Genomic DNA, 27998 nt, shown 5'->3' on the forward strand with positions numbered 1-27998 from the left:
CAACAGCTCATCTGAGAGTGTTTTTCAACCTGTTTTATTTAGCTGAACAAACAAGATAATTAAAGGGTTTCTAGTTGAAAAACAAAACATGTGTCAAAGTAAAAAACAACAACATTTCAATGTGACTAGAGCTCGTACTTTCCAATCCTTTAGGTGGCAGCAGTGTGCCAAATGGTTGTTCTCCAGTCACCAATGTCGTAATGAAGAAGACTAGCGCAATAACAGGAAACGCCGATTTTTTGGGGGGTTCATATTGCTAACTATAACGATAGTCATTAGTTGGAATGCCAGTGAAGTATTTGTGACAGTAAGAGGGATGGGGCTCTTATCAGAAAGAAGCAATTTATGTTTATTTTTCCTCTTCATAATTTTGACAGAGGGGCATTATAAATGGGTAAGTCCACCTACGTATTAAATAGCTTTCTATAGACTTCTTGAGCTAGCTAGCTAGCTAATCTCTTCTTGTTGCGTATGGTTAGCAAGCTGCCGGTTGCTTGCAGTAAGCGTTTGCTAGCTTGCTTTGTTGATTCATTCACCGGTAACGCTAACGCTACTACGGCACACCCCTAATAACTAACTAAAGTGTGTCAAGCGAGCTAAATCAGTGTCAAAAAGCTAGCAAGTTCGCTTACCCAAAGCAAGTCCTGTTCATGTTTACAAGGTGGTGTGTTTGTTCAGCGTAAATTATCTTGCTAACGTAACTAGCTAGTTAGTGTTAGGTAGCATCAATAAACTAGATTCAGCTCCCAGCTACAAATTGTACAAGCAGCTAGTTTTGGACATCATGTGATCGTGCTCCGTGTTAGGACAGGGATCATCAACTAGATTCAGCCGTTGGACGATCTCTTATTGAGCGGATGGTCAGGGGACCGGAACATGATTACAAATAATTTGTAGACTGCAATATATATTTGACTAAAACATAGTAATTTAAAACCTTGCTTATATTTGTATACGATCACATATATCTATTGTTTGGCAATACTTTGGAACTGATTTCCAAAATGTAAAGTCACTTGGAGCTGATTTGCTGTTGTTTTTACAGTCTTATGTCCAACAATTAAAAAAAGAACAAAACCAAATTGTTCTTTTTTATTGTTGGACATAAGATTGTAAAAACACCAGTTGGGGAACCCTTGTTTAGGAGATTCCTGGCTAAGCTAATTATGGCTCTTTGAGCTAGCTTGTAAGCAAACCGCCCAGACATTACGAAATATTTTGCGTCACTTGTCACGGGATTGTCATGTAGCTCGAAACTCATTCGTCAAATGCAGCTAACGTTAGCTACTCAGCAAGGTAAAGCAAATAACCACCTCTGTTTATCTCAAATCAAATATTTGCGTGACATGGGCTTACATGCAAAAATCTGTACTCTGATTCAAGTGAGAGTGAGACATCTTCAAAGCCACTGATGCGCGTCCTCCATCTCCTACTTCAATATAAAACAACTATTGCTAAAAATACATGAATCCAACAAACACAACTGTCATGTTTTGATCAGATTTTCTCTCGTGGAATGGAATTCAATAGCCCATTGTCTAAATTGACAAGCGCTATCTTTGTACTCGCGCAGTCATTTGCATCCATAAGATAAGTTGATCAGTCCACCTCATTCCTATAGTCAAATCATTTCCCATACACTTCACAACAACATGCAGCAAAAGGGCAATTAACTTTAACATACAGAATGTTTGGCTACAGTGCTATATGGGGTAGCAATACACAAATGTTGGATACTGAAAACGACTGTAATGGGAGACCTGTATCGTCAAGGAAGTAACTGGAGTTGCTCTTCGGGATTTCCCTGCTTTAACCAGACATTTATTTGGGGGATTTGTGTATTGTTTTGTATCGCTAGGTATTACTGCACTGTTGGAGCTAGAAACACAAGCATTTCGCTGCACCTGCGATAACATCTGCAAATATGTGTACGCGACCAATACAATTTCATTTGACATTACTTAGCCTGTTACGTGTGCCATCCTCCTCCTAGGCAGCTGGTTTGGTGGTGGATGGCGGGTACCTTTTGAACTTCGCCCCACATAGAAACACAATGTGTCAGACTCTGAACAGAGGCTTAAGCCTTGTTCACATTGTCAGTTTGAAGTTACTCAAATACAAATCTAAATCATATCAGATTTGAATCTGTTATTTTTCCTGCAGTCTGGACAGCCAGCCAAAAAGCACATGGAATCAGATATTTCAAGCCACATTTCAAATCACTTTTGTAGGTGGTTTGAAATCGGATACAAATCTGGTTCGAGGCCATGCGACTTGTGTGAATGGTCAAATCTGATTTATTTGCCCTCAAGTAGTTTTTAAACTTATTTGGCATATCTGCAGAGAAGAATGGGAGAAACTCCCCAAATACAGGTGTGCCAAGCTTGTAGCGTCATAGCCAAGAAGACTCGAGGCTGTAATCGCTGCCAAAGGTGCTTCAACAAAGTACTGAGTACAGGGTCTGAATACAGGGTCTGAATACTTACTGTATGTAAATGTGATATTTCCGTTTTTTATTATACATTTGCAAACATTTCTAAACCTGTTTTTTGCTTTGTCATTATGGGGTATTGTGTGTAGATTGATGAGTGGGGGAAAAAAACAATTTAACACATTTTAGAATAAAGCTGTAACGTAACAAAATGTGGAAAAAGTAAAGGGGTCTGAATACTTTCCGAATGCACTGTAGCTAAATGTATTGAGTAACTGGAGGCCACAGCTTTCCATCACCACGGCGTAATAGCCTGAACCGATGAGGTTAGTCTAACCTGGTCCTTGAGCAGTTGATGAAACTTAATTTGGTGGTCTTTTCTCCTACTATTGTTCAAACAAAAATGGTACGCAACAGGGACGTATTCTGTTGCAAAGTGTTTCTTAAACTGAAGGAAATGGAACGAAACGGGGAAGGACCTACCTGAATTTGTACAATAGAAACTCTAGTTTTGCTCTGTTTGCTTCCGTTTTGTTCTTCAATGGTAAACGGTTTCCGTAATGAATACACCACAGCTTTTCGGCTCTTTGGCTGATAATCGTGATGTAGGTTCCATGCGACAGTCTCTGATCATGCTAACATTTTTACGTTTTAGAATAAAAGTGTTTTTAGGTATGTAGTTTGTTGATTTAAGACGACATGGAAGAATGTTAAAAATGACCAACCAAGCATATGCAAATTTTTTTATTGAATAATATTTTTAAAAAGAATACAGACGGTTAGGAGTGGCGCAGTGGTCTAAGGCACTGCATCGCAGTGCTAGCTGTGCCACTAGAGATCCTGGTTCTAATCCAGGCTCTATCGTAGCCGGCCGCGACCGGGAGACCCATGGGGCGGCGCACAATTGGCCCAGCATTGTCCAGGGTAGGGGAGGGAATGGCCGGCAGGGATGTAGCTCAGTTGGTAGAGCATGGGTTGTGGGTTCGTACTGCTGTACCCTACTCGGAGGCGTGGTCACATTAAGACATGCCTCGCTGTGTCTATCTATGGCTACGCAAGTTGTCATAGTAGCAACGGGTGTGTACGCAGTGGTGTAGGCTCAGCAATGTGAACAAGGCTTTAGACTAGGAGGAGCACAGACAAGGTCTGGTCACAGAAAAGGCAGAAAATAAGTGCATTAAAGTCTTCATACACACCCCTCTTTAAATGCCAGTGTAATTTATTTATTTAACCTTTATTTATTTAACTAGGCAAGACAGTTAAGAACAAATCCTTAATTACAATGACTGCCTACACCGGCCAAACCCGGACGACGCTGGGCCAATTGTGCGCCGCCCTATTGGACTCCCAATCACGGCCGGTTGTGATACAGCCTGGAATCGAACCAGGGGGTCTGTAGTGACGCCTCAAGCACTGAGATGCAGTGCCTTAGACCGCTGCGCCACTCGGTAATAACTGATGAGAGACACGTTGGAAGTAATATGCCATTAGCAACATGTAATTAGTGAGTTCAGTCTGGTCGTAGAGTGCATCTTACTGTGATTCACATGAAACACCGGACAGTGACAATAAAGGAACCAACCAAGTTTGTCGAGTGACATATGCAAAAGAACAGGGCGCAGTGTGTACTCTGCATGATCAGTCAGTACAACCAGGATACATTCGTGCTAGGAAGTCAACCGTCAAGAGTAGATTACAATTGGAAAGCGGAAGACCTCTGATTTGCAGAAGTGAAGGTTTTATTTTAGGATCTGAAACACAGGGCCTTTTGAGGTGCATAGTAGGCTAATATTACACTCAGATGTGGTACAGAGAAAATAGTGACAATAACCCCAAGGTGCACAAGATGTCAACTCACTTCTGCTTTAATTTAGCAATGATATAATTTGGGTTTGGGTAAATCATTTGAATTCTATCACTTTTTGACAGCAACCCTTTTGATTTGAATGAAATGAAACCTTCCACACATATTTGTCTATAGTAGAAGTGCTCAGAATGTGACCAAAACCTTCAAGAGATAAAGGTGCTCCAAGGTGACTCCTTTTGCATACCCCACCATACCATGTCACATCCATGTCTTCATCACTGGAAAAGATATATGGTTGAAATTGATAGAATGTAAAGCTTACAAACAGAGTTGTCAAACTATTCAATAATTTCTAGATAATTTTTTTTTAAAGACACAATATTTCATTATTTAACCTTTTAATGTCAATTATCAAAAAATGTGTATATGTTGTAGCTTAGACCCTATTTTCTATCATCTGAGGTGTTTGTTGTGCCCGTCATTGGTTGAGAGACAACATGCTCTTGAATACAGGGTGGGTGTCATGTTTTGGCTGATGAATGTACTAAAATGGGAATATAATTTTAATTTCAACTTTCAAATGGTACCACAAAGATGGTTGTAGGTCCAGACATCAGAGAATGTTGACTTGAATGGGAATATCTGTTTTAAATTATACTGTCAATCCTCCATAGGAAAACCTATTGAAATTATAGAGAATAGACATGACCGTTTAAATTGTAATTTGATGGTGGGTGGACTGACGACCATCTTTGAATCTATGAATTATATTTCTATGATTAAAATGACACCCACCCTGTATTCCAGAGCATGCTGTGTCTCAACTGATGGCAGGCACAACAGATGATGTGAAACAGGGTCTAAGCTACAACGAATGCTAATATGATTTTTTTTTAAGTATACAGTGCTTTCGGAAAGTATTCAGACCCCTTTCCTTTTTCCACATTTTGTTACGTTACAGCCTTATTCTATAATTGATTAAATAAAAAAATGTCCCTGTCAATCTACACACAATACCCCATAATGAAAAAGCAAAAACAGGTTTTTAGAAATGTGGAGATGGGAGAACCTTCCAGAGGGACAACCGTCTCTGTAGCTCAGTTGGTAGAGCATGGCACTTGCAACGCCAGGGTTGCGGGTTCGTTTCCCACGGGGGGCCAGTATGGAAATGTATGCACTCACTAACTGTAAGTCGCTCTGGATAAGAGTGTCTGCTAAATGACTAAAATGTAAAATGTAAATGTCTCTGCAGCACTCCACCAATCAAGCCTTTATGGCCAGACGGAAGCCACTCTTCAGTAAATAGCACATGACACCCCGCTTGAGTTTGCCAAAAGGCACCTAAAGGACTCTGACCATGAGAAACAATATTCTCTTGTCTGATGAAACCAAGATTGAACTCTTTGGCCTGAATGCCAAGCATCACGCCTGGAGGAAACCTGACACCATCCCTATGGTGAAGCATGGTGGTGGCAGCAGAGAGATCCTTGATGAAAACCTGTTCCAGAGCACTCAGGACCTCAGACTGGGGTGAAGGTTCACCTTCCAACAGGACAATGGCCCTAAGCACACAGCCAAGACAAAGCAGGAGTGGCTTTGGGACAAGTCTCTGAATGTCCTTGAGTGGCCCAGCCAGAGCCCGGACTTGAACGTGATCGAACATCTCTGGAAAGACTTTGAACATCCCACGGAGCATCATTAAATCAATTTGGCACCACAACAAACCTGCCAAGAAAGGGCCGCCCACCAAAACTCACGGACCAGGCAAGGAGGTTATTCATCAGAGAGGCAACAAAGAGACCAAAGATAACCCTGAAGGAGCTGCAAAGCTCCACATCGGAGATTGGAGTATCTGTACATAGGAACACTTTAAGCCGTACACTCCACAGAGCTGGGCTTTACAGAAGAGTGGCCAGAAAAAAGCCATTGCTTGAAGAAAAAAATAAGCAAACATGTTTGGTGTTTGCCAAAAGGCATGCGGGAGACTCCCCAAACATATGGAAGAAGGTACTCTGGTCAGATGAGACTAAAGTTAAGCTTTTTGGCCATCAAGGAAAATGTCTAGCGCAAACTCAACACCACGAGAACACCATCCCCACAGTGAAGCATGGTGGTGGCAGCATCATGCTGTGAGGATGTTTATCATCGGCAGTGACTGGGAAGCTGGTGAGAATTGAAGGAATGATGGATGGCGCTAAATACAGGGGAATTCTTGAGGGAAACCTGTTTCAGTCTTCCAGAGATTTGAGACTGGGACGGAGGTTCACCTTCCAGCAGCACAATGACCCTAAGCATACTACTAAAGCAACACTCGAGTGGTTTAAGGGGAAACATTTAAATGTCTTGGAATGGCCTAGTCAAAGCCCAGACCTCAATCCAATTGAGAATCTGTGGTATGACTTAAAGATTGCTGTACACCAGCGGAACCCATCCAACTTGAAGGAGCTGGAGCAGTTTTGCCTTGAAGAATGGGCAAAAATCCCAGTGGCTAGATGTGCCAAGCTTATAGAGACATACCCCAAGAGACTTGCAGCTGTAATTGCTGCAAAAGGTGGCTCTACAAAGTATTGACTTTCTTGTTTGTTTCACAATAAAAAATATTTTGCATCTTCAAAGTGGTAGGCATGTTGTGTAAATCAAATGAGACAAACCCCCCAAAAATCTATTTCAATTCCAATAGGAAAAATGCCAAGGGGGGTGAATACTTTCGCAAGCCACTGTATGTAGCCTACAGAACACCAATTGGAAGTTCCGATAAGTAGCCTACCTATCTCCTCTCAGGTTCAAGCCCAGCACTGTGTGTGGTACGGTGAGTGTGGGGAGTCCGAGAAGGTCCAGGGGAAGAAGTACAACTGCAACTATACAGGACCGCCCATCCCACTTCCAGCAGAGGGCCATGACCTGCTCACGGTAAGGTTGACCATAGACATTTTCTTTGAACTGGTTCTCAAGATGTCTTCTGTGAACTTCTGAAATGACACATGACTTACGTTCAAATGTGTTCTCTCTCACATGTTTTACTTTAGTAAATCCAGGTTAGGTAATGGAAATTATACCATTCTTGTTGTGTGTGTGTAGGAGCTGTGTCCAGGCTATGACTATGGGAACCGGAGTCTGTGCTGTGATGTCCAGCAGCTCCAGACTCTGAAAGGGAGCCTTCAGTTGCCCCTACAGTTCCTCTCTCGGTATGTACCATGGTGGTTTTGCAAAAAGGACTTGTGTCATACTTGGACAGACCCCTGTAATAGCTATAATTTAGTTTAGCAAGATGCCTTGGCAGTAAGGTAGCTTTGTTGGCATGTTATCATTGTCACCTGTATCCTTCTAAAGGTCTCTATAAATGATGATGATGATGATGATGATGATAATAAGTGCATTTATCCTGACTCTGTGTTTTCCATCTCCAGATGCCCAGCCTGTTTCTTCAACCTGATGAACCTGTTCTGTGAGCTAACCTGCAGCCCCCACCAGAGTCACTTTATGAATGGAACCAAGTTCACTAATGACACAGCTGCCAACGAGACCAATGTGGTGGAAGTCCAGTACTACATTGGACAGACATTTGCCAATGGTGAGGGGAGGGGGCACATTTCCTGGTCCCAGATCTGTTTGTGCTGTCAGAGCCAACTCATATGGTCGTTATCCAGCTAGTGGGCACAGTCTCTAGATCACAGTTTGAGACTTACACTAAATATACAAAGTATGTGGACACCCCTTTAAAATAATGGATTAGGATATTTCAGCCACACCCGTTGCTGACAGGTGTATAACATCGAGCACACAGCCATGCAATCTCCATAGACAAACATTGGCAGTAGAATGGCCTTACTGAAGAGCTCAGTGACTTTCAACGTGGCACCGTCATAGGATGCCACCTTTCCAACAAGTCAGTTCGGCAAATTTCTGCCCTGCTAGAGCTGCCCCGGTCAACTGTATGTGCTGTTATTGTTAAGTGGAAACGTCTAGGAGCAACAGCTGCTCAGCCGCGAAGTGGTAGGCCACACAAGCTCACATAATGGGACTGCCGAGTGCTGAAGCGCGTAGCGCGTAAAAATCGTCTTTCCTCGGTTGCAACACTCTCTACCGAGTTCCAAACTGCCTCTGGAAGCAACGTCGGCACAATAATTGGTCGTCGGGAGCTTCATGATCTGGGTTTCCATGGCCGAGCAGCCGCACACAAGCCTAAGATCACCATGCGCAATGCCAAGTGTCGGCTGGAGAGGTGTAAAGCTCACCACCATTGGACTCTGGAGCAGTGGAAAGGAGTTCTCTGGAGTGATGAATCACGCTTCACCATCTGGCAGTCCGACAGACAAATCTGGGTTTGGCGGGGACATAGTTGCATAGTGCCATCTGTAAAAATAAATTGGGAGGAAGAATGGTCTGGGGCTGTTTTTCATGGTTCGGGCTAGGCCCCTTAGTTCCAGTGAAGGGAAATCATAACGCTACAGCATACAATGACATTCTAGACGATTCTGTGCTTCCAACTTTGTGGCAACAGTTTGGAGAATGCCCTTTCCTGTTTCAGCATGACAATGCCCCTGTGCACAAAGCAAGGTCCATACAGAAATGGTTTGTTGAGATTGGTGTGGAAGAACTTGACTGGCCTGCACAGAGCCCTGACCTCAACCCCATCGAACACCTTTGGGATGAATTGGAACGCCGACTGCGAGCCAGGCCTAATCGCCCAACATCAGTGCCCGACCTCACTAATGCTCTTGTGGCTGAATGGAAGCAAGTCCCCGCAGCAATGTTCCAACATCTAGTGGAAAGCCTTCCCAGAAGAGTGGAGGTTGTTATAGCAGTGACGGGGGGACCAACTCCATATTAATGCCCATGATTTTGGAATGAGATGTTCGACAAGCAGGTGTCCACATACTTTTGGACATGTAGTGTATGCTGACTGAGTAGCAGTGCCAGTGAACATCTTGATAAGTAGATTTCTACAAACTCCTTAATTTCCTTGTATTATGCTATTCTTTGGGTTACTAAGGGTCAGATTAACACCCCTGTGTTGTGCTGTATTTGGCAAAATGCAGTTGACGGTCACAGCGTGAAGAGTGGAAAAACACAATCCCTTCCCTTGGCTAACATAACTATTGTTGACATAATGCTACAGATGTCGGTCAGTGCCAAGGTGTATAATGTAATTCTGGTCCTCTTTCTTGGCAGCCATGTACAATGCTTGTCAGGATGTCCAGGCTCCCTCCAGTAACGTGAAGGCCTTGTCACTGCTCTGTGGGAAAGACGCCAGTGACTGCAACGGCACCAACTGGATCGAGTACATGTTCAACATCAACAATGGACAGAGTCCCTTCCCCATCATCCCTATATTCTCAGGTGAAATTATGTGGACAAACACAGAATATTTGCACTTTGTACATACAAGGTTTGGATGTCCCGACAAGGGTACATCAGATCTGTAATTTCACTGTTTTAAAATGTCGCAGGTTTCAGTGAAATTACACTGAACAAAAATAGAAACGCAACATTCAACAATTTCATTGATTTTACTGAGTTACAGTTCATATGAGGAAATCAGTCAATTGAAATAAATTCATTAGGCCCTGATCTATTGATTTCACATGACTGGGAATACAGATATGCATCTGTTGGTCACAGATACCTTAAAAAACAATGGGCTTCACAATGGGCCTCAGGAACTCATTACGGTATTTTTGTGCATTCAAATTGCCATAGATAAAATGCAGTTGTGTTTGTTGTCCGTAGCTTATGCCTCCCCATACCATAACCACACCGCCACCATGGGGCACTATGTTCACAACGTTGACATCAGCACACCGCTGGCCCACACAACGCCATACACATGGTCTGCGGTTGTGAGGCCGGTTGGACGTACTGCCAAATTCTCTAAAATGACGTTGGAGGCGGTTTATAGTAGAGAAATGAACATTAAATTATCTGGCAACAGCTCTGGTGGACATTCCTGCAGTCAGCATGCCAAATGCACGCTCCTTCAAAACTTGAGACATCTGTGGTGTTCTGTGTCAAAACTGCACATTTTAGAGTGGCATTTTATTGTCCCCAGCACAAGTTGCACCTGTGTAATGATCATGCTGTTTAATCAGCTTCTTGATATGCCACACCTGTCAGGTGGCTGGATTATCTTGGCAAAGGAGGAATGCTCACTAACAGGGATGTAAACAAATTTGTGCACAACATTTTAGAGAAATAAGCTTTTTGTGCGTATGGAAACTTTCAGGGATGTTTTATTTAATCTCATGAAACATGGGACCATCACTAAACATTGCGTTGCGTTTATATTTTTGTTCAGTGTATGTAATACGTACATTAACACAATATTGAGTACTGCTGTCTAATTCTTTCTTCGTTCCTTTTTAATGATCACAACAAATAACATCCTCGTACCACCCCCACCTCTCCAGACGTGCCAGTGTCCGGTATGACCCCCATGGACAACAAGACATACGGCTGTACTGAGGGTCTGGAGGACGGTTCTGGTCCCTGCTCCTGCCAGGACTGTAGCCAGGCCTGTGGCCCCCAGCCTGTCCCCCCTCCCCTGCCACCACCATGGACCATCCTGGGCATAGACGCTATGGTCGTCATCATGTGGATCTCCTACATGGCCTTCCTCCTTGTCTTCATCGGAACCGTGATCGGCGCCTGGTGCTACAGGTGCTGACTGAGGGGCACTGATGCTGAGATTTCAGTCACACTTTTAATCAGTGCTGTTTTGGAGCAGTATGTAATGCTTGTGTATTTTTCTTATTTAGAAAAAGGACGATAGAGTCTGAGTATGGCCCAATATTGGACAGCAATAACCCTCACTCTCGGAACAATGAAAACATTGAACAAGGTACTATTTTATTTGACATGAGTTGTGACTCTGTCTCATCTTGTAAAATAATCAAGCACAATATTCAATATTGAGACACCTACAAACCTGCTCTTGCTGCAATCTGACCTGTAACCTTCTGCCTTCCCTCTCTCTGTCTCAGTGGATGCATCGTGTGGCGAGACAGTGGGCGAGCGCTTCGAGAACGCCCTGCGTTACCTCTTTACCCGCTGGGGCTCGTTTTGTGTACGGCAGCCCCTCATGGTCATCCTGGGCAGCCTGGTCGTAGTGGCCGCATGCTCAGGGGGCCTGGTCTGCATGAAGATCACCACAGACCCCGTGGAGCTGTGGTCCTCGCCCAGCAGCCAGGCCAGGCAGGAGAAAGACTACTTTGACAGCCACTTTGGACCCTTCTTCAGGGCAGAGCAGCTCATCATCACCACCACATTGCAGTCAGAATCCATCTACTCCCCGTACCCCACGGGGGATGACGTGCCCTTTGGAGCCCCCCTGGACAAGGACGTCCTCCACCAGGTGGGTTAGGTAGAGGAACTAGGCTGGGTGGTGATTGATTGATGTGTGATTGATACTTTCAGATGGAATTGTTGTAGCATTTTGAATGGGATTATGGGTTCTGGACATTTGCTTCAAACTATCTGAGAGCCAAGAATATATTCGCTCTTGTAGACCAATTGTGGAGGCTCTTCTCTTCAGGAAAACATCTTTGGTCCTTGCCTTAGTTCTGATGTGACATTTTATAGCTTTAGTTTGTGGAAGAATTAGAGGGAAAAACAATCTCTCATCTTTCAGGTGTTGGATCTCCAGACGGACATAGAGAACATAGTGGCCTCATACGGGGACCAGAAGGTGACCCTAAAGGATATCTGCTTGGCCCCGCTAGCCCCCTACAACGACAACTGTACCATCCTCAGTGTTCTCAACTACTTCCAGAACAGCCACGAACAGCTGGACCGTAGCATAGGAGATGACTTCTACGTCTTCGCAGACTACCACACACACTTCCTCTACTGCGTCAGGTGGGTGGCCCTCAGAACACATTCTCTAGTGACATCTGCACCTGGGGAATGCAGCTGAACTCATGAGGTTATACTAGTTGGAGTTCCTCTCCAACTCTCAACTCTATCATTCACATTGAGAGATTGGTTCTGATATTGCACATTAAAAAAATCTCTTTCTTTCTCCTCATTTCCCTTCAGCAAGTAAATACTCATAGCTGTAAATGGTGAATAGTAGTCATCGATTTGTGTATATTACCTCAGTTCTTAAAGCATTCTCTCGGTCTCTCCTGTGTAGTGCCCCAGCATCCCTCAACGACACCAGTGTGCTCCATGATCCATGCCTGGGCACCTACGGAGGCCCCGTCTTCCCCTGGCTGGTCCTGGGAGGCTATGATGGTAAGTGGGGATGCGTTTACATCATCACACAAATAAATATAATGTACTAGTCAGTGGGCAATGTATTTATTTTTTGCTGCTTTTTCTGTGGGTATGTTTAAGTGTATTATTTGTATGTTTGAATTGGGAAAACTTGTCAGTGCTAAAAATGCTTAACTTTATTGCACAACTCCTTTTATATAGTCAGTTTAAACACAAATGTTTTTATATTTTTTATTAGGCAGAGACCAAAAAAATAGGTATTTGATAATTGACCTGTGTATAATTGGATGTAATTAGCTGTCTCTGACTGTTTGCAGCTTTGAATCTATCCCTTGGGATATGCGATCCTTCAGTATCTTCGCTATTGATTTACTATAGTTTATTGTAGTTTTTATACGGTTTAATGTAGTTGACTATTGAAATGTGTCTACTGTCAACACAAATTCCCTGACCATGTCATCTTTGCATCTTTCTTCCCCACTGCAGCCACCAACTACAACAACGCCACAGCTCTAGTGATCACGTTCCCTGTCAACAACTACCATAACGACACTGTCAAGCTGGGGAAAGCTCTGGCCTGGGAGAAAGAGTGAGCAATAATCTCATACTTTGTCAGCTATCAACCTTCAGATGCTAGTGTATAGAGTAAAGGAATTTCATATTTCACAAGTCAAATATGGTTTGGTTTTGTGCCATGAGTTGCCATTGCAATAACACCACCCTCCATGTCTCTGTTTCCAGATTCATCAGCTTCCTGAAGAACTATAGCAACCCAAACCTGACCATCTCCTTTAACTCTGAGCGGAGCATCGAGGACGAGATCAACCGCGAGAGCGAAAGTGACCTCAGCACCGTCGTGGTCAGCTATGCTATCATGTTCGTCTACATCTCTCTGGCGTTAGGACATATCCACAGCTTCAGGAGAGTACTGGTTAGTAGGAACTAACTTCAGACATTATAATAGTTGATTTTAATTTAGTAAGATCATGTTTGTCTACATCTCCCTGGCTCTGGGGCATATCCACCGCTTCAGATGCCTACTGGTGACACGACTAACTCAGACTTTACAATAGTGTATTGTCCAGCTGTTCACCTTGTCACCATTTCATTTAGTAACATGATATCTGTTTAATTTGCGAAGATCATTTCATTTGCGATGTGAGTTGGTAAAACTAATTTAGAAAGCATTGATAATGAATTAATAATACATTCAGGAACTCAAATGTCAGAAAAGGGATATGAGTGAATGTATGAGCAAATGTATCCACTCACTTCTGTAAGTCGCTCTGGATAAGTGTGTCTGCTAAATGACTAAAATGTCAAATGCGAGCAAGTCATTGTCTTTGTCCCTTCCCAGGTGGACTCTAAGATCTCCCTGGGCATAGCAGGCATCGTGATCGTGCTGAGCTCAGTGGCCTGTTCTCTGGGCATCTTCAGCTACGCTGGCGTCCCTCTGACACTCATCGTCATCGAGGTCATCCCCTTCCTGGTGCTGGCCGTGGGCGTCGACAACATCTTCATCATCGTACAGACATACCAGGTAGGCATTATGGTTGTCTGACTACACTAACCATGATTTGTTGGACATAGCTGTGAACACCAGTGTTAACTCTGTTTGTTGCACACACACACACATTTACACATACACACACTGTATTGACCACCTGTGTGTGTTGTGTTGTACAGAGGGATGAGCGGATGCCTCAAGAGGAGCTGCACCAGCAGATAGGCCGTATCCTTGGAGACGTGGCTCCCAGCATGTTCCTCTCCTCCTTCTCTGAGACAGTGGCTTTCTTCCTGGGTACGAGAATTACCTGTAACTAGGGCTATTACGGTGACCATATTACCGCCACACCGGCGGTCACGAGTCATGAAGGCAGTCAAGTTCCATGTGACCGTTTAGTCACGGTAATTAGGCTTCTCCAAGCTCTGATGCTGCTGATGGTCATTAGTAGCCTACCAAACTTGCTAACTGCCTGGTACTCAGCACTCTATTGTCCCTCTAATCACTCTGACATCAATGTTCTAAAAAATCGAATCAAACACTTAATGAGAGCCCATGAGCTCATGTTGCGCAACATTTCTATAGGCTATGCAATTGCATGAGAAAACAGAGTGATGGCTCTATTAAAAAGAGGAGGATCCCATCAGCTTTCTACAATCATTTGCGCTTTAAGCCTACTGCCGTGTGCGCATTGCTGCGCTTATAATGTGAAGAAATAGCCTAATAGTTTATCAACATTTTAAGCTAAATGTTCTGATCTGTTGCATCAGCCTCATTGTTTAAAAACGTTTTTTTGATGCTAGTGGTTGTATTTATTTGGGATCTATTGCATCCCACAACTGTCCCAGACTATGTTTGGAATATTTATTTCTCGCACAGAATAGGTCAATAGTAGATTGACATAGGCTAGTGCTTTTGCTGATCGTTAGGCCTACTCATCTTGTTGGCTGACAAAGTAAATGTGGACAGTTCTTCCAATATCTTCAATATGCGCCTCGGAATTGGATATGGACGCGCGCAGTTGCGTCCCGGATGTGTCTGTCTTCACTTGTAGCCTGTGAGAAAGACCCGATCACCTGACGGAGAGCCATGTGAGTGAGAGGTGCTTCGGAGCACTCAGCATGCAGGGAAAAGGGAATTATAATGATTACATTCAGCCCAAGGGCACAACGGCCACTGGCTGTAAAAGGCATGGATTTTTTTTCAGGGGACATTATGGCCACACAAAGAGGATTCTGTCGAGAAATTCGAGGCATTATCAAGTGCTTGTCAAATTGTGAATGAGAGACTGATGAAGTGTGTACAGCCTGCACAAAAAAATTAATGAAAGCTCATGCCTTTCATGCAACTTTTTTCAAATCATCATTAGTCGCATCATGCAGCCTTAGAATGTATTAAAAATCAAAACATATAACCCAACGTTTGTATCGCAACTAAAGTTACATAAATAACTCTAAATTAAGCATATAGGAGTACCTGTTTCTTTGTTAACCGCTTAACACAGAATAGCTGCATGTTGTTTGGAGAAAATATCCATTCTATTTTATTCAGCTTTGTTCAATTGTATTCTTACTATAAAATACTATAAAAATAATGCCACGAAATTCTAAGCAAATCTTGTCTGCTAAATGAACTATTGTAGCCTACAGCAATATGACATAGCCAGATCAGGACCTAACATAAGGACAACTCAAGAGTATGCTATTCTGTTCTTCTGAAATGGACTACATTTTCTTCATATCATGTTTCGTTAGACCTGTCTAAAATGAATAATGGATTTATTGTGAAGGTGTAGGCTATATTACATGGATTTATTATACTTTTTTTAATGTAGATGTTCCAAAGGTCTGCATCAGTGGCTTGTATGATATGTGTGGAAGCCAGGAGATGCTAAATGTGTTTATGTTAAGTAACGGTCAATTACCGTGAGACCGGCAGTTATTTGCTTGACAATCACGGCTGATGAAATTATGTGACCGCCACAGCCCTACCTTAACACCTCTAGTGTTGACACACTACTTGGCATACTAAGGAAGGCAGGTAGCCTAGCGTTAGAGCGTTGGGCCAGTAACCGAAAGGTTACTAGTTCGAATCCCCGAGCTGACTGTGCAAAATCTGTTGATGTGCCCTTGAGCAAGGCATTTAACCCTAATTGCTCCATGGTCGCCGTTGATAATGGCAGACCCTGGCTGTGACCCCACTCTGAGGGTTTCTCAGGGGGAGTTGGGATATAAAAAATATATATAGAAAAAACATTTCCAATTCACACATGCGTATTAAAACACACTTGTACATGTGTGAAATGGGACAAATATAAGCAACCACCAAATTATAATTATCATACATTATACAACAATCAAAACATATTGTATAATGTATCCAAGTAGTATGTCTCAACACACTAGGTGTAGATAATTGAAGATGTCAGCTAGGTCATTTCTATGGATTTCAGTATTGACTGCAAATGTTTTGTAACCACAGTCTTTAGTCCGGAGCTCTGTCAATGAGTTACCTACTATTTTCCTCTCCAGGGGCCCTGTCCACTATGCCAGCGGTGCGGACCTTCTCCCTGTTTGCTGGGTTAGCTGTGTTCATTGACTTCCTGCTACAGATCAGCTGCTTCGTCAGCCTGCTGGGCCTGGACGCCAAGAGGCAGGAGGTGAGGAGCATAGACATTAAAACTAGTAGATGGTGATCGCGCTGAGGTCATCCATGTATTTCTATGAAAACTCCTGATGGCGCATGAAGCCGGAAGTATTTTAATTTGAAGCGCGCCATATTGCTGAATAGGGCTAACTGACACAAAAAAAGTGTCCGTAACTAGCAAAGGATCATGGTTAACGTAGTTGTTTTCATTCTGCCTGAGAGAGTCAACCTGGTTTTAATGTACACTACCAGTCAAAAGTTTGGACACACCTACTTATTCAAGGGTTTTTCTTTATTTTTTTAAATGTTTAACATTGTAGAATAATAGTGAAGACATCAAAACTATGAAATAACACATATGGAATCATGTAGTAACCAAAAAAGTGTTAAACAAATTTTATATTTTATATTCTTCAAATAGCCACCCTTTGCCTTGATGACAGCTTTGCACACTCTTGGCATTCTCTCAACCAGCTTCATGAGGTAGTCACCTAGAATCTATTTCAATTAACAGGTGTGCCTTCTTAAATGTTAATTTGTGGAATTTATTTCCTTCTTAATGCATTTGAGCCAATCACTTGTGTTGTGACAAGGTATACAGAGGATAGCCCTATTTGGTAAAAGACCAAGTCCATATTATGGCAAGAACAGCTAAAATAAGCAAAGAGAAACGGCAGTCCATTATTACTTTAAGACATGAAGGCCAGTCAATATGGAACATTTCAAGAACTTTGAAAGTTTCTTCAAGTGCAGTCGCAAAAACCATCAAGCACTATGATGAAACTGTCTCTCATGAGGACCACCACAGGAATGCAAGACCCAGAGTTACCTCTGCTGCAGAGGATAAGTTCATTAGAGTTACCAGCCTCAGAAATTGCAGCCCAAATAAATGCTTCACAGAGTTCAAGTAACAGACACATCTCAACATCAACTGTTCAGAGGGGACTGTGTGAATCAGGCCTTCATGGTCGAATTACTGCAAAGAAACCACTACTAAAGGACACCAATAATAATAATAATAAGAAGAAGAGACCTGCTTGGGCCAAGAAACACGAGCAATGAACATTAGACCGGTGGACATGTGTCCTTTGGTCTGGAGTCCTACCATACCCCGTTCAAAGGCACTTAAACCCTCTCATCCTGTCATCCTCTGTTCTCCACTCTGTCATCCTCGGTCATCCTCTGTTCTCCACTCTGTCATCCCCATAGACGTTGGTCAGCCCCTCCATCACTTGACAGGCTTGTTGACTCTGCTCTCATCTGGATAATAATACATTTCATTTTAAGAGCTTTTCACAAAACCCAAAGTCACTTTACATACACAACAAAACCAGCAGGATAAAAATATATAAAATCCCACATTACAGTAAGTATATAAAAGTACACTAAACATAAGGACAGACTAACCACGGAGAACACTAAACGTGATGACGGACTAACAAAGGAATTGAACTAGACAGAGGATAAAAGCACACCACACCACATAGCACACCACACCACATAGCATACCACACCACATAGCATAGCACACCACACCACATAGCACACCACACCACATAGCACACCACACCACATAGCACACCACACCACATAGCACACCACACCACACCACATAGCACACCACACCACATAGCATACCACACCACATAGCACACCACACCACATAGCACACCACATAGCACACCACACCACATAGCACACCACATAGCATACCACACCACATAGCACACCACACAGCACACCACATAGCATACCACAGCACACCACACCACATAGCACACCACATAGCACACCACACCACATAGCACACCACACCACATAGCACACCACATAGCACACCACAGCACACCACATAGCATACCACAGCACACCACACTACATAGCATACCACGCCACATAGCACACCATAGCACACCACACCACATAGCATACCACAGCACACCACATAGCACACCACACCACTTAGCATACCACACCACATAGCATACCACACCACATAGCACACCAAACCACACCACATAGCACACCACACCACATAGCACACCACACCACACCACATAGCACAAAACACACCCTTAGATGCGCATGCATGAGGGCGGGAGCGTTCTCATAGCCTGCCGGCCCGTGATTGGTCTGTGTCAGCACATGGTCCTGTGTGAACATGATCATAATAAACGTCCGTCTCCAAGTTTTGTTTGGCCGTTCTGGCGATCGTAATTTACATAGGCTTTCTAGGGCAGCCCAGGGCTTTTGGCACAGCTAGGTTGCTACGCAGTAACCGACCAGCAGAGCTCGTGACCTCACGCTCCCGACCGGAATACTGAGGTCCTGGTGAGGAGGGTTCCGGGCTGGGGGTGACTCAGAAGGGGAAGGTGTAGGGTTGGTTGGGCTGCTAGTGTTGTTCCTCTGTTTGTTAAGAGGTGAGTCTGGCTGGGGATTAAAAGAACAGAAATGTCTACACACTATTTGCTGCTCCTCTGAGAGGACTGGTGATGACTGTGAGGACTGGTGATGACTGTGAGGACTGGTGATGACTGTGAGGACTGGTGATGACTGTGATTAGTGGTGAAGACTGGTGATTACTCACGGGGCTAGGGTAGGATTGGCTTGCTAGAGTATCTGTCAGCTTTCTGTGTCACTATTAAGTCCCTGGTCCATTATTACCATGTCGTGCCCGTCTAAGCATGAACATCACGGCCTACTTCAAATGAGTAGTGCACTGATGTCACTTTTAATAGAGAGAGACACTGGAGTTGTCTAATATGGAAGTAAATTCTCACCTGTTTTACTGATTGGTCCTTGGGGCCTTCTGCTGCTGGAGGTTGGAATAGACCAGTTGTGAAGTTGTAAATACTAGTTGGATGCATTCACATGCTTTGAACTCATTGAGAAACTCATGGATACAATTTGTATGTCTCTGTGTGCAGTTTGAAGGACGTTGAAGGTAATTTCTGGAGCCGTTGTTAATTAGTGTTTCAAGAATGAACATGTTGCGTTCCCAGGGGAATCGTCTGGACATTGTGTGCTGTGTGAAGCTGCCAGAGGGCCAGGAGAAGAAGACTGATGGCTTCCTCTTCCGCTTCTTCAAGAATATCTACGCCCCCTTCATCCTCAAGGAGTGGGTCAGACCCATAGTGGTGAGTGCTGATACTCAGATTTGAATGTATATGAACAATAGAGCCGGCATTCAAGCCAACAATTGATGTAAACAGTTAGCCACTAAACGTCCATAGTGTATCTTTAATATCTCCTCTTCTTGGACAGGTGTCTGTGTTTGTGGGGATGCTGTCCTTCAGTATCGCTGTCACCAATAAGGTAGAGATTGGACTGGACCAGAAGCTCTCCATGCCTGATGTAAGTATGTTTTAGTACGTATAACCCCACCAGTCTCACTCAGTGGGCTAATGACATTTGGATCATGTTGGACATCTCTCTATTGAATCTCCCATCCTATAGGACTCGTATGTGCTGGACTACTTTAAGAACCTGAGTGCGTACCTCCACACGGGTCCTCCGGTCTACTTCGTGGTGGAGGACGGCCATGACTACCTGAGTCTGGATGGCCAGAACTCTGTGTGTGGAGGGGTGGGCTGCAACAATAACTCTCTGGTCCAACAGGTCTACACAGCATCTCTCATTAGCAACTAGTGAGTGACACACAGACTCACACACGCACTCACACACCGCCTCCCTTAACTGCAACTAGTGAGTGAAGCAACAGCAACCTCCCCTCTTTTTACCTTTGGACTGCATGTTGAGTATTATGCTGTGAAGTCAGTCTAGCTCAAACGGGGTGACTAGAACTCTGGGTTTAGCTGCAGTTGTTATGGCAATGAACTCATTGACAAATACCTGCTTGTTTAAAGGAATTCTAAGACTTTCTTGAATATCTTCCAATCGAAAAGGATCAAATAATCTCCATGTTATTGTCCCCCAGCACCACTATAGGATTCAACCCGTCATCGTGGCTGGATGATTACTTTGACTGGGTCAAGCCTCAGTCCACCTGTTGTAGATATTACAACTCCTCTGGGGCCTTCTGCAATGCCTCAGGTAACACAAACACACTGTAGATATTACAACTCCTCTGGGGCCTCCTGCAATGCCTCAGGTAACACAAACACACTGTAGATATTACAACTCCTCTGGGGCCTCCTGCAATGCCTCAGGTAACACAAACACACTGTAGATATTACAACTCCTCTGGGGCCTTCTGCAATGCCTCAGGTAACACAAACACACTGTAGATATTACAACTCCTCTGGGGCCTCCTGCAATGCCTCAGGTAACACAAACACACTGTAGATATTACAACTCCTCTGGGGCCTCCTGCAATGCCTCAGGTAACACAAACACACTGTAGATATTACAACTCCTCTGGGGCCTTCTGCAATGCCTCAGGTAACACAAACACACTGTAGATATTACAACTCCTCTGGGGCCTTCTGCAATGCCTCAGGTAACACAAACACACTGTAGATATTACAACTCCTCTGGGGCCTTCTGCAATGCCTCAGGTAACACAAACACACTGTAGATATTACAACTCCTCTGGGGCCTCCTGCAATGCCTCAGGTAACACAAACACACTGTAGATATTACAACTCCTCTGGGGCCTCCTGCAATGCCTCAGGTAACACAAACACACTGTAGATATTACAACTCCTCTGGGGCCTTCTGCAATGCCTCAGGTAACACAAACACACTGTAGATATTACAACTCCTCTGGGGCCTTCTGCAATGCCTCAGGTAACACAAACACACTGTAGATATTACAACTCCTCTGGGGCCTCCTGCAATGCCTCAGGTAACACAAACACACTGTAGATATTACAACTCCTCTGGGGCCTCCTGCAATGCCTCAGGTAACACAAACACACTGTAGATATTACAACTCCTCTGGGGCCTTCTGCAATGCCTCAGGTAACACAAACACACTGTAGATATTACAACTCCTCTGGGGCCTTCTGCAATGCCTCAGGTAACACAAACACACTGTAGATATTACAACTCCTCTTCTGCAATTTATAAAAATATTGTATTAAAGTACCTATTTGTCTCCGCTCATCAGTGGTCGACACATCGTGTTTGCATTGCCGCCCCATGACCCCGATCGGGAAGCTGAGGCCTACGGAACAGGACTTCATGAAGTTCCTACCCATGTTCCTGTCAGACAACCCCAACGTCAAGTGTGGGAAAGGGTAATTGTTGTTTCTCTATGGCAATCCAAGCATAGTTCATAATGGATTGTGTATTGAGAAATATTGGATGTCGGGTTTGAGTTTACGGTAAACTACTAATCTGAATCTTTAGTTTTCACTTTTGCTTTTCACCACAGCTCTGATAGAATTGTCTCTGTTGAACTCTTAAACTCTTTGTTCATTCAGTTTAAGGGAATTGAAATTAGTTTGAACTGAATGACTCTCTCTGCCTCTAACTTGGTCTTTGTGGTCCTGTAGTGGTCACGCAGCCTACAGTTCAGCGGTGGTTCTAAAGGGGAACGACACGTCTGTGGGGGCCACCTACTTCATGACCTACCACTCCATCCTCAAGGACTCACCTGACTTTATAGACGCCATGAAGATGGCCCGTGTCCTGGCTGACAACATCACAACTGCCATGGGACACAAAGTTTTCCCCTACAGGTAAACTAGGCTAACTCCTATTTTAGTTAAGGGTTCTTGTTATCTCACTCAGATAGGAGTTATCTGCTCCAGTGTTGTTGTTTCCATATCACCCTCACTTAAGAAAGTTTGAGGCGGGGCCTCCCAAGTGGCGTAGTGGTCTAAGGAACTGCATCGCAGTGCTAGAGGCGTCACTACAGACCCGGGTTCGTTCCCGGGCTGTGTCACAACCGGCCGTGATCGGGATTCCCATAGGGTGCCGCACAATTGGCCCAGCGTCGTCTGGGTTAGGGGAGGGTTTGGCCGGGGGGGGCTTTACTTGGCTCATCGCGCTCTAGCGGCTCCTTGTGGCGGGCCGTGCTCCTGCAGGCTGACTTCGGTCGTCAGTTGAACGGTGTTTCCTCCGACACATTGATGCGGCTGGCTTCTGGGTTAAGCAGGCGGGTGTTAAGAAGCTGGTTTGGCGGGTAATGTATCGGAGGACGCATGACTCGACCTTTGCCTCCCGAGCCCGTTGGGGAGTTACAGCGACGAGACAAGATCGAAATTGGGGAGAAAAGGGGGTAAATTACAACAAAACATTTATATTTTAAAAAAAAGAGTTAGTGTGACTGGCTTAGCTGCTGCTATAAAAGTCACTGGTAAAATGTTGCAGGTTTACATTTTATTGACGTTTTGTTGACATGAGGCTTGTCCTGGAGGCAGAACTGAGCAATTTCCCGTTAGATAAACCAGCTGCAAATTTAAGGTTAGGGTTAGTCATTAGGGTTAGCATAGCTCTCAAACTATAGGCGGCGTTCTTCCTTCTCCCTACAGTTTTCAGCCCTCAGCTTCACCCACGACTGGCTCATGTGAACTACAATCCCGTCCCTGTGTTATGTTTAGAAATGTCAATAATCATCGCTTGCGATACGGCTTTCGAAACATATGGCCCTTATCTTTCATCAGCAAGAAATAAACTTACTGTAGCAGTTTAGCACAGACCCATACAGCAATGGGTGCCTCCAAGCTACACTTCCTCCCCAGTTACGTTTACACACAGGTGTTCGGAGTACGCTAAATAGCTAGTTAGCCCAGGTGGTCGCCTCTGTTTTGTGCTGTAACATGAAGATATGGCCGTGTAAGAACCCTAACCCTACAAAGGTGTGTATCAATTTAACTTGTATTTTTTATTATTTCTCACTGATATGAATAATAAGGTCCTTGTGCTTCCAAAACTGTACCGCAAGCAGATTTGATGACTTTGTGGCTGTGCTAGCTAGTGATCAAACGCTAACCTGCTAAAATGTTCTCCCATGAGGAGAGATTATCTTTACTAGTGGGATAGATACTCCCTTAAAACACTGTTTCTGAGTTCCTGATTATCTGGCTAAATGAACCGGCTCTGTTAAATTGTGTAGTCTCTTAGGACTCAAAGTCCAGGGTCTTTGTTCCTTAAAATAACCATAAAAGGTAGAGAAGTTAGTCGGTCCTAGATAACCACACACTCATAACATGTTGTTATAGCTGCCTTTGTAACATATTGTTTTTCTCTGGCATTGTTTGACCTTGACATCTAGGTCCTGTTCACATGTACAACACTTCCTGTTTTAAGAGTTAGAGAGGGGTTGTATAGTACATTTAAACACAGCATGTAAGGTAAATGCCAGCACTGAAATATGCCATCTGTATGTATTCTGACCAGTCAAAAGTGCTGCCCTGTTTGTTTTTTGTTTTGCTTCTTGGTCAAATAATTGTTTAGTATCTTCGGTGGCCACCACTAGGGCAATGCATGTTATACCTTTTTAAATGCACACTTCACAACATGTAGCTTTCTACATCCTATAATATGGTCATGTTGCAGAGGTTGAATTAGTTTAGTCTTCAATTCTAACCGTTCTTTTCCGTCTTCAGTGTGTTCTACGTGTTCTACGAGCAGTACCTGACCATCGCCTACGACACGGTCTTCCAGCTGGGCGTGTCGCTGGCGGCCATCTTTGTGGTTACCACGGTGCTGCTGGGCTTTGAGCTGTGGTCAGGAGTGCTGGTCAGCATCACCATCGCCATGATCCTGGTCAACATGTTCGGGGTCATGTGGCTATGGGACATCAGCCTCAACGCTGTGTCCCTCGTCAACCTCGTCATGGTGAGAGAAGGAACAGGCTGATAGCAGCTGATTTAAAAATCTCAGATAAAGACAGAACCATGTCTTCCTATAACTTGGCATATCTGGGTTGTTTTGGTAGTCATTTTTAGTTGCCATATTTTGACACCAAGAGGATGCAGAAAACTCCTTGTTGTGGATACAGCCCAGTATTCCCAGTCTATTAATAGTTTGTGTGTGTTGCAGAGCTGTGGTATCTCTGTGGAGTTCTGCAGTCACATAGTGAGGGCCTTCTCCATCAGTGTGAAGAGTACCAGGGTGGAGAGGGCTGAGGAGGCTCTGGCCCACATGGGCAGCTCAGTAAGTACAGGGGTGTATTCATTAGTCGGATTCCATTGCAAAACGTTTAGTCTGCAAAACGTTTTGTAACTAAAACTATTGTTTCTATAGGACAAATTCCGGTAGGTCCCTCCATGTTTTGTTCTGTTTGCTTCCGTTTGGTTGCTAGAGTAAACAGTAAACTGTTTAGGTTGCAACAGACAATGTTTTTCAACGGAATCTGACTAATGAATACACCCCAGCTCTACTCTTGTAGTTCACCACAGACTGGCACACTGTTTTCTGTCCAGAAAAACAGCACGCGGTCTGAATATTTTTAAGGAAAAAGCATTTGGTTCATCCCTTGCCCAATGATTGTCTGTTATCAGTATATCTGACATGTAAAAATAGTATCGTAAAAAGAACTGTGGAGTGAAATTGAATTCTTGGCTTGAATCAAATATCTAGGAAAGTAGAAACTAACATTTACATTTTAGTCATTTAGCAGACGCTCTTATCCAGAGCGACTTACAGGAGCAATTAGGGTTAAGTGCCTTGCTCAAGGGCACATCGACAGATCTTTCACCAAGTCGGCTCGGGGATTAGAACCTGCGACCTTTCAGTTACTGGCACAACGCTCTTAACCACTAAGCTACCTGCCGCCCCAGAAATGACTTCCTTGTTTTACTCAGGTTTTTAGAAACGGGTTATTTGACTCATTATTGACTGGAGGGAATGCTGACCAGCAGAAGGTAACTAAACCAGGCTCCTCTTCTCCCAGGTGTTCAGTGGCATCACTCTGACTAAGTTTGGAGGGATCCTGATCCTGGCTCTGTCCAAGTCCCAGATCTTCCAGATCTTCTACTTCCGCATGTACCTGGCCATGGTGCTGCTGGGGGCCACGCACGGACTCATCTTCCTCCCTGTGCTGCTCAGCTACGCAGGTGCACATAGTGTGTGTGTGTGTGTGTGTGTGTGTGTAAATGTGTGGCCTTTCACATCACATATACAGTGGGGAGAACAAGTATTTGATACACTGCCGATTTTGCAGGTTTTCCTACTTACAAAGCATGTAGAGGTCTGTAATTTTTATCATAGGTACACTTCAACTGTGAGAGATTGAATCTAAAACAAAAATCCAGAAAATCACATTGTATGATTTTTAAGTAATTAATTTGCATTTTATTGCAAGACATAAGTATTTGATCACCTACCAACCAGTAAGAATTCCGGCTCTCACAGACCTGTTCATTTTTCTTTAAGAAGCCCTCCTGTTCTCCACTCATTACCTGTATTAACTGCACCTGTTTGAACTCGTTACCTGTATAAAAGACACCTGTCCACACACTCAATCAAACAGAGTCCAACCTCTCCACAATGGCCAAGACCAGAGAGCTGTGTAAGGACATCAGGGATAAAATTGTAGACCTGCACAAGGCTGGGATGGGCTACAGGACAATAGGCAAGCAGCTTGGTGAGAAGGCAACAACTGTTGGCGCAATTATTTGAAAATGGAAGAAGTTCAAGATGACGGTCAATCACCCTCAGTCTGGGGCTCCATGCAAGATCTCACCTCGTGGGGCATCAATGATCATGAGGAAGGTGAGGGATCAGCCCAGAACTACATGGCAGGACCTGGTCAATGACCTGAAGAGAGCTGGGACCACAGTCTCAAAGAAAACCATTAGTAACACACTACGCCGTCATGGATTAAAATCCTGCAGCGCACGCAAGGTCACCCTGCTCAAGCCAGCGCATGTCCAGGCCCGTCTGAAGTTTGCCAATGACCATCTGGATGATCCAGAGGAGGAATGGGAGAAGGTCATGTGGTCTGATGAGACAAAAATTGAGCTTTTTGGTCTAAACTCCACTCGCCGTGTTTGGAGGAAGAAGAAGGATGAGTACAACCCCAAGAACACCATCCCAACAGTGAAGCATGGAGGTGGAAACATCATTCTTTGGGGATGCTTTTCTGCAAAGGGGACAGGACGACTGCACCGTATTGAGGGGAGGATGGATGGGGCCATGTATCGCGAGATCTTGGCCAACAACCTCCTTCCCTCAGTAAGAGCATTGAAGATGGGTCGTGGCTGGGTCTTCAAGCATGACAACGACCCGAAATACAGAGCTAGGGCAACTGAGTGGCTCCGTAAGAAGCATCTCAAGGTCCTGGAGTGGCCTAGCCAGTCTCCAGACCTGAACCCAATAGAACATCTTTGGAGGGAGCTGAAAGTCTGTATTGCCCAGCGTCAGCCCCGAAACCTGAAGGATCTGGAGAAGGTCTGTATGGAGGAGTGGGCCAAAATCCCTGCTGCAGTGTGTGCAAACCTGGTCAAGACCTACAGGAAACGTATGATCTCTGTAATTGCAAACAAAGGTTTCTGTACCAAATATTAAGTTCTGCTTTTCTGATGTATCAAATACTTATGTCATGCAATAAAAAGCAAATTAATTACTTAAAAATCATACAATGTGATTTTCTGGATTTTTGTTTTAGATTCAATCTCTCACAGTTGAAGTGTACCTATGATACAAATTACAGACCTCTACATGCTTTGTAAGTAGGAAAACCTGCAAAATCGTCAGTGTATCAAATACTTGTTCTCCCCACTGTATAATTCCCCTTCCTAACAGCACGCTATAGCACCTCTCTGTAAGCTCACTAGCACCCTCTATCCACAAAAGGAAGTGTGGTGTGAAGTTCATATTTGCCTAACATCTGAATATGTTGCGTAGTGCCTCATAGTAAGTACCAGTTTGTCTGTATGTCAATGTTCACACTCCATGGAAGAGGGGGAGGGGGGGGGTTTGCCTCCAAAAAGTCCTAAACGATTATGCCTTTGAAAAAATGACACCATCTGTCTGTCTCTCACCTCAGGTCCTTCGGTCAACAAGGCCAAGGTGTTTTCAGCCAACAAGCGCTACGCCGGCACAGAAAGGGAACGCCTCCTCAACTAGAGACAGTACAATGGTATGAACCAACTAACCAGCCTGTCAGGTTTGGGAGAGACTGTGTGGGTATGGGGTGACACAGTGCGACAGGAGCAGCTGTTTCTATGATTATTGACACACTCATCAACAACTCACTACGCAGCGCAACGCAGGGATGCAACTCAGGAATAACAGTGTGGGGTGTCTGTCAGAGGCCTTGTCCAGTGCTTCCTTTCGCTTATTTAATTATCAAGGGTAATTCTGGGTAGTATGCATTAGTGCACACAGTGGCAAACGTTTTGCAACGGAAAATGAAAAAATTGCATTTAAGTCCAGGGCCCGTATTCACAAAGCATCTGAGTAGAAGTACTGATTTTAGGATCAATTTAGCCTTTTAGATCACAATGAATATGATTACGTTGACAGGGCGGGGGGGGGGG

The 27998-nt window shown here is 44.1% G+C and overlaps 1 protein-coding gene across 1 annotated transcript; it reads left to right on the forward strand.

Moving 5' to 3' along the window:
* The first annotated feature begins 238 nt into the window (after positions 1–238).
* On the forward strand, positions 239–27997 carry npc1 (Niemann-Pick disease, type C1). Its single transcript, XM_084139842.1, has 25 exons — positions 239–394; positions 7020–7148; positions 7317–7423; positions 7646–7809; positions 9411–9578; positions 10646–10895; positions 10994–11076; positions 11219–11589; positions 11866–12092; positions 12370–12470; positions 12939–13041; positions 13194–13383; positions 13810–13992; positions 14139–14253; positions 16488–16615; positions 19605–19739; positions 19867–19956; positions 20059–20249; positions 20540–20655; positions 21674–21803; positions 22062–22247; positions 24120–24351; positions 24556–24669; positions 25409–25571; positions 27506–27997. Exons 1-25 carry the CDS (start codon positions 317–319, stop codon positions 27583–27585), a joined length of 3834 nt encoding a protein of 1277 aa, XP_083995968.1. The 5' UTR covers positions 239–316; the 3' UTR covers positions 27586–27997.
* Position 27998: the final 1 nt, after the last annotated feature.

The sequence above is a fragment of the Coregonus lavaretus genome (assembly GCF_964263955.1).
Source record: "Coregonus lavaretus genome assembly, chromosome: 23".
Classification (NCBI taxonomy): Eukaryota; Metazoa; Chordata; class Actinopteri; order Salmoniformes; family Salmonidae; genus Coregonus; species Coregonus lavaretus.

What these genes read in the sequence shown, in the direction of transcription:
- npc1 (XM_084139842.1), top strand. Translation starts at nt 317, where the DNA reads ATGGGGCTCTTATCAGAAAGAAGCAATTTATGTTTATTTTTCCTCTTC. An exon ending in GACAGTGGCTTTCTTCCTGG is followed by an intron (nt 14,254 to 16,487) that starts GTACGAGAATTA and finishes TTTCCTCTCCAG; the next exon opens with GGGCCCTGTCCACTATGCCA. An exon ending in TGGCCCACATGGGCAGCTCA is followed by an intron (nt 24,670 to 25,408) that starts GTAAGTACAGGG and finishes CTCTTCTCCCAG; the next exon opens with GTGTTCAGTGGCATCACTCT.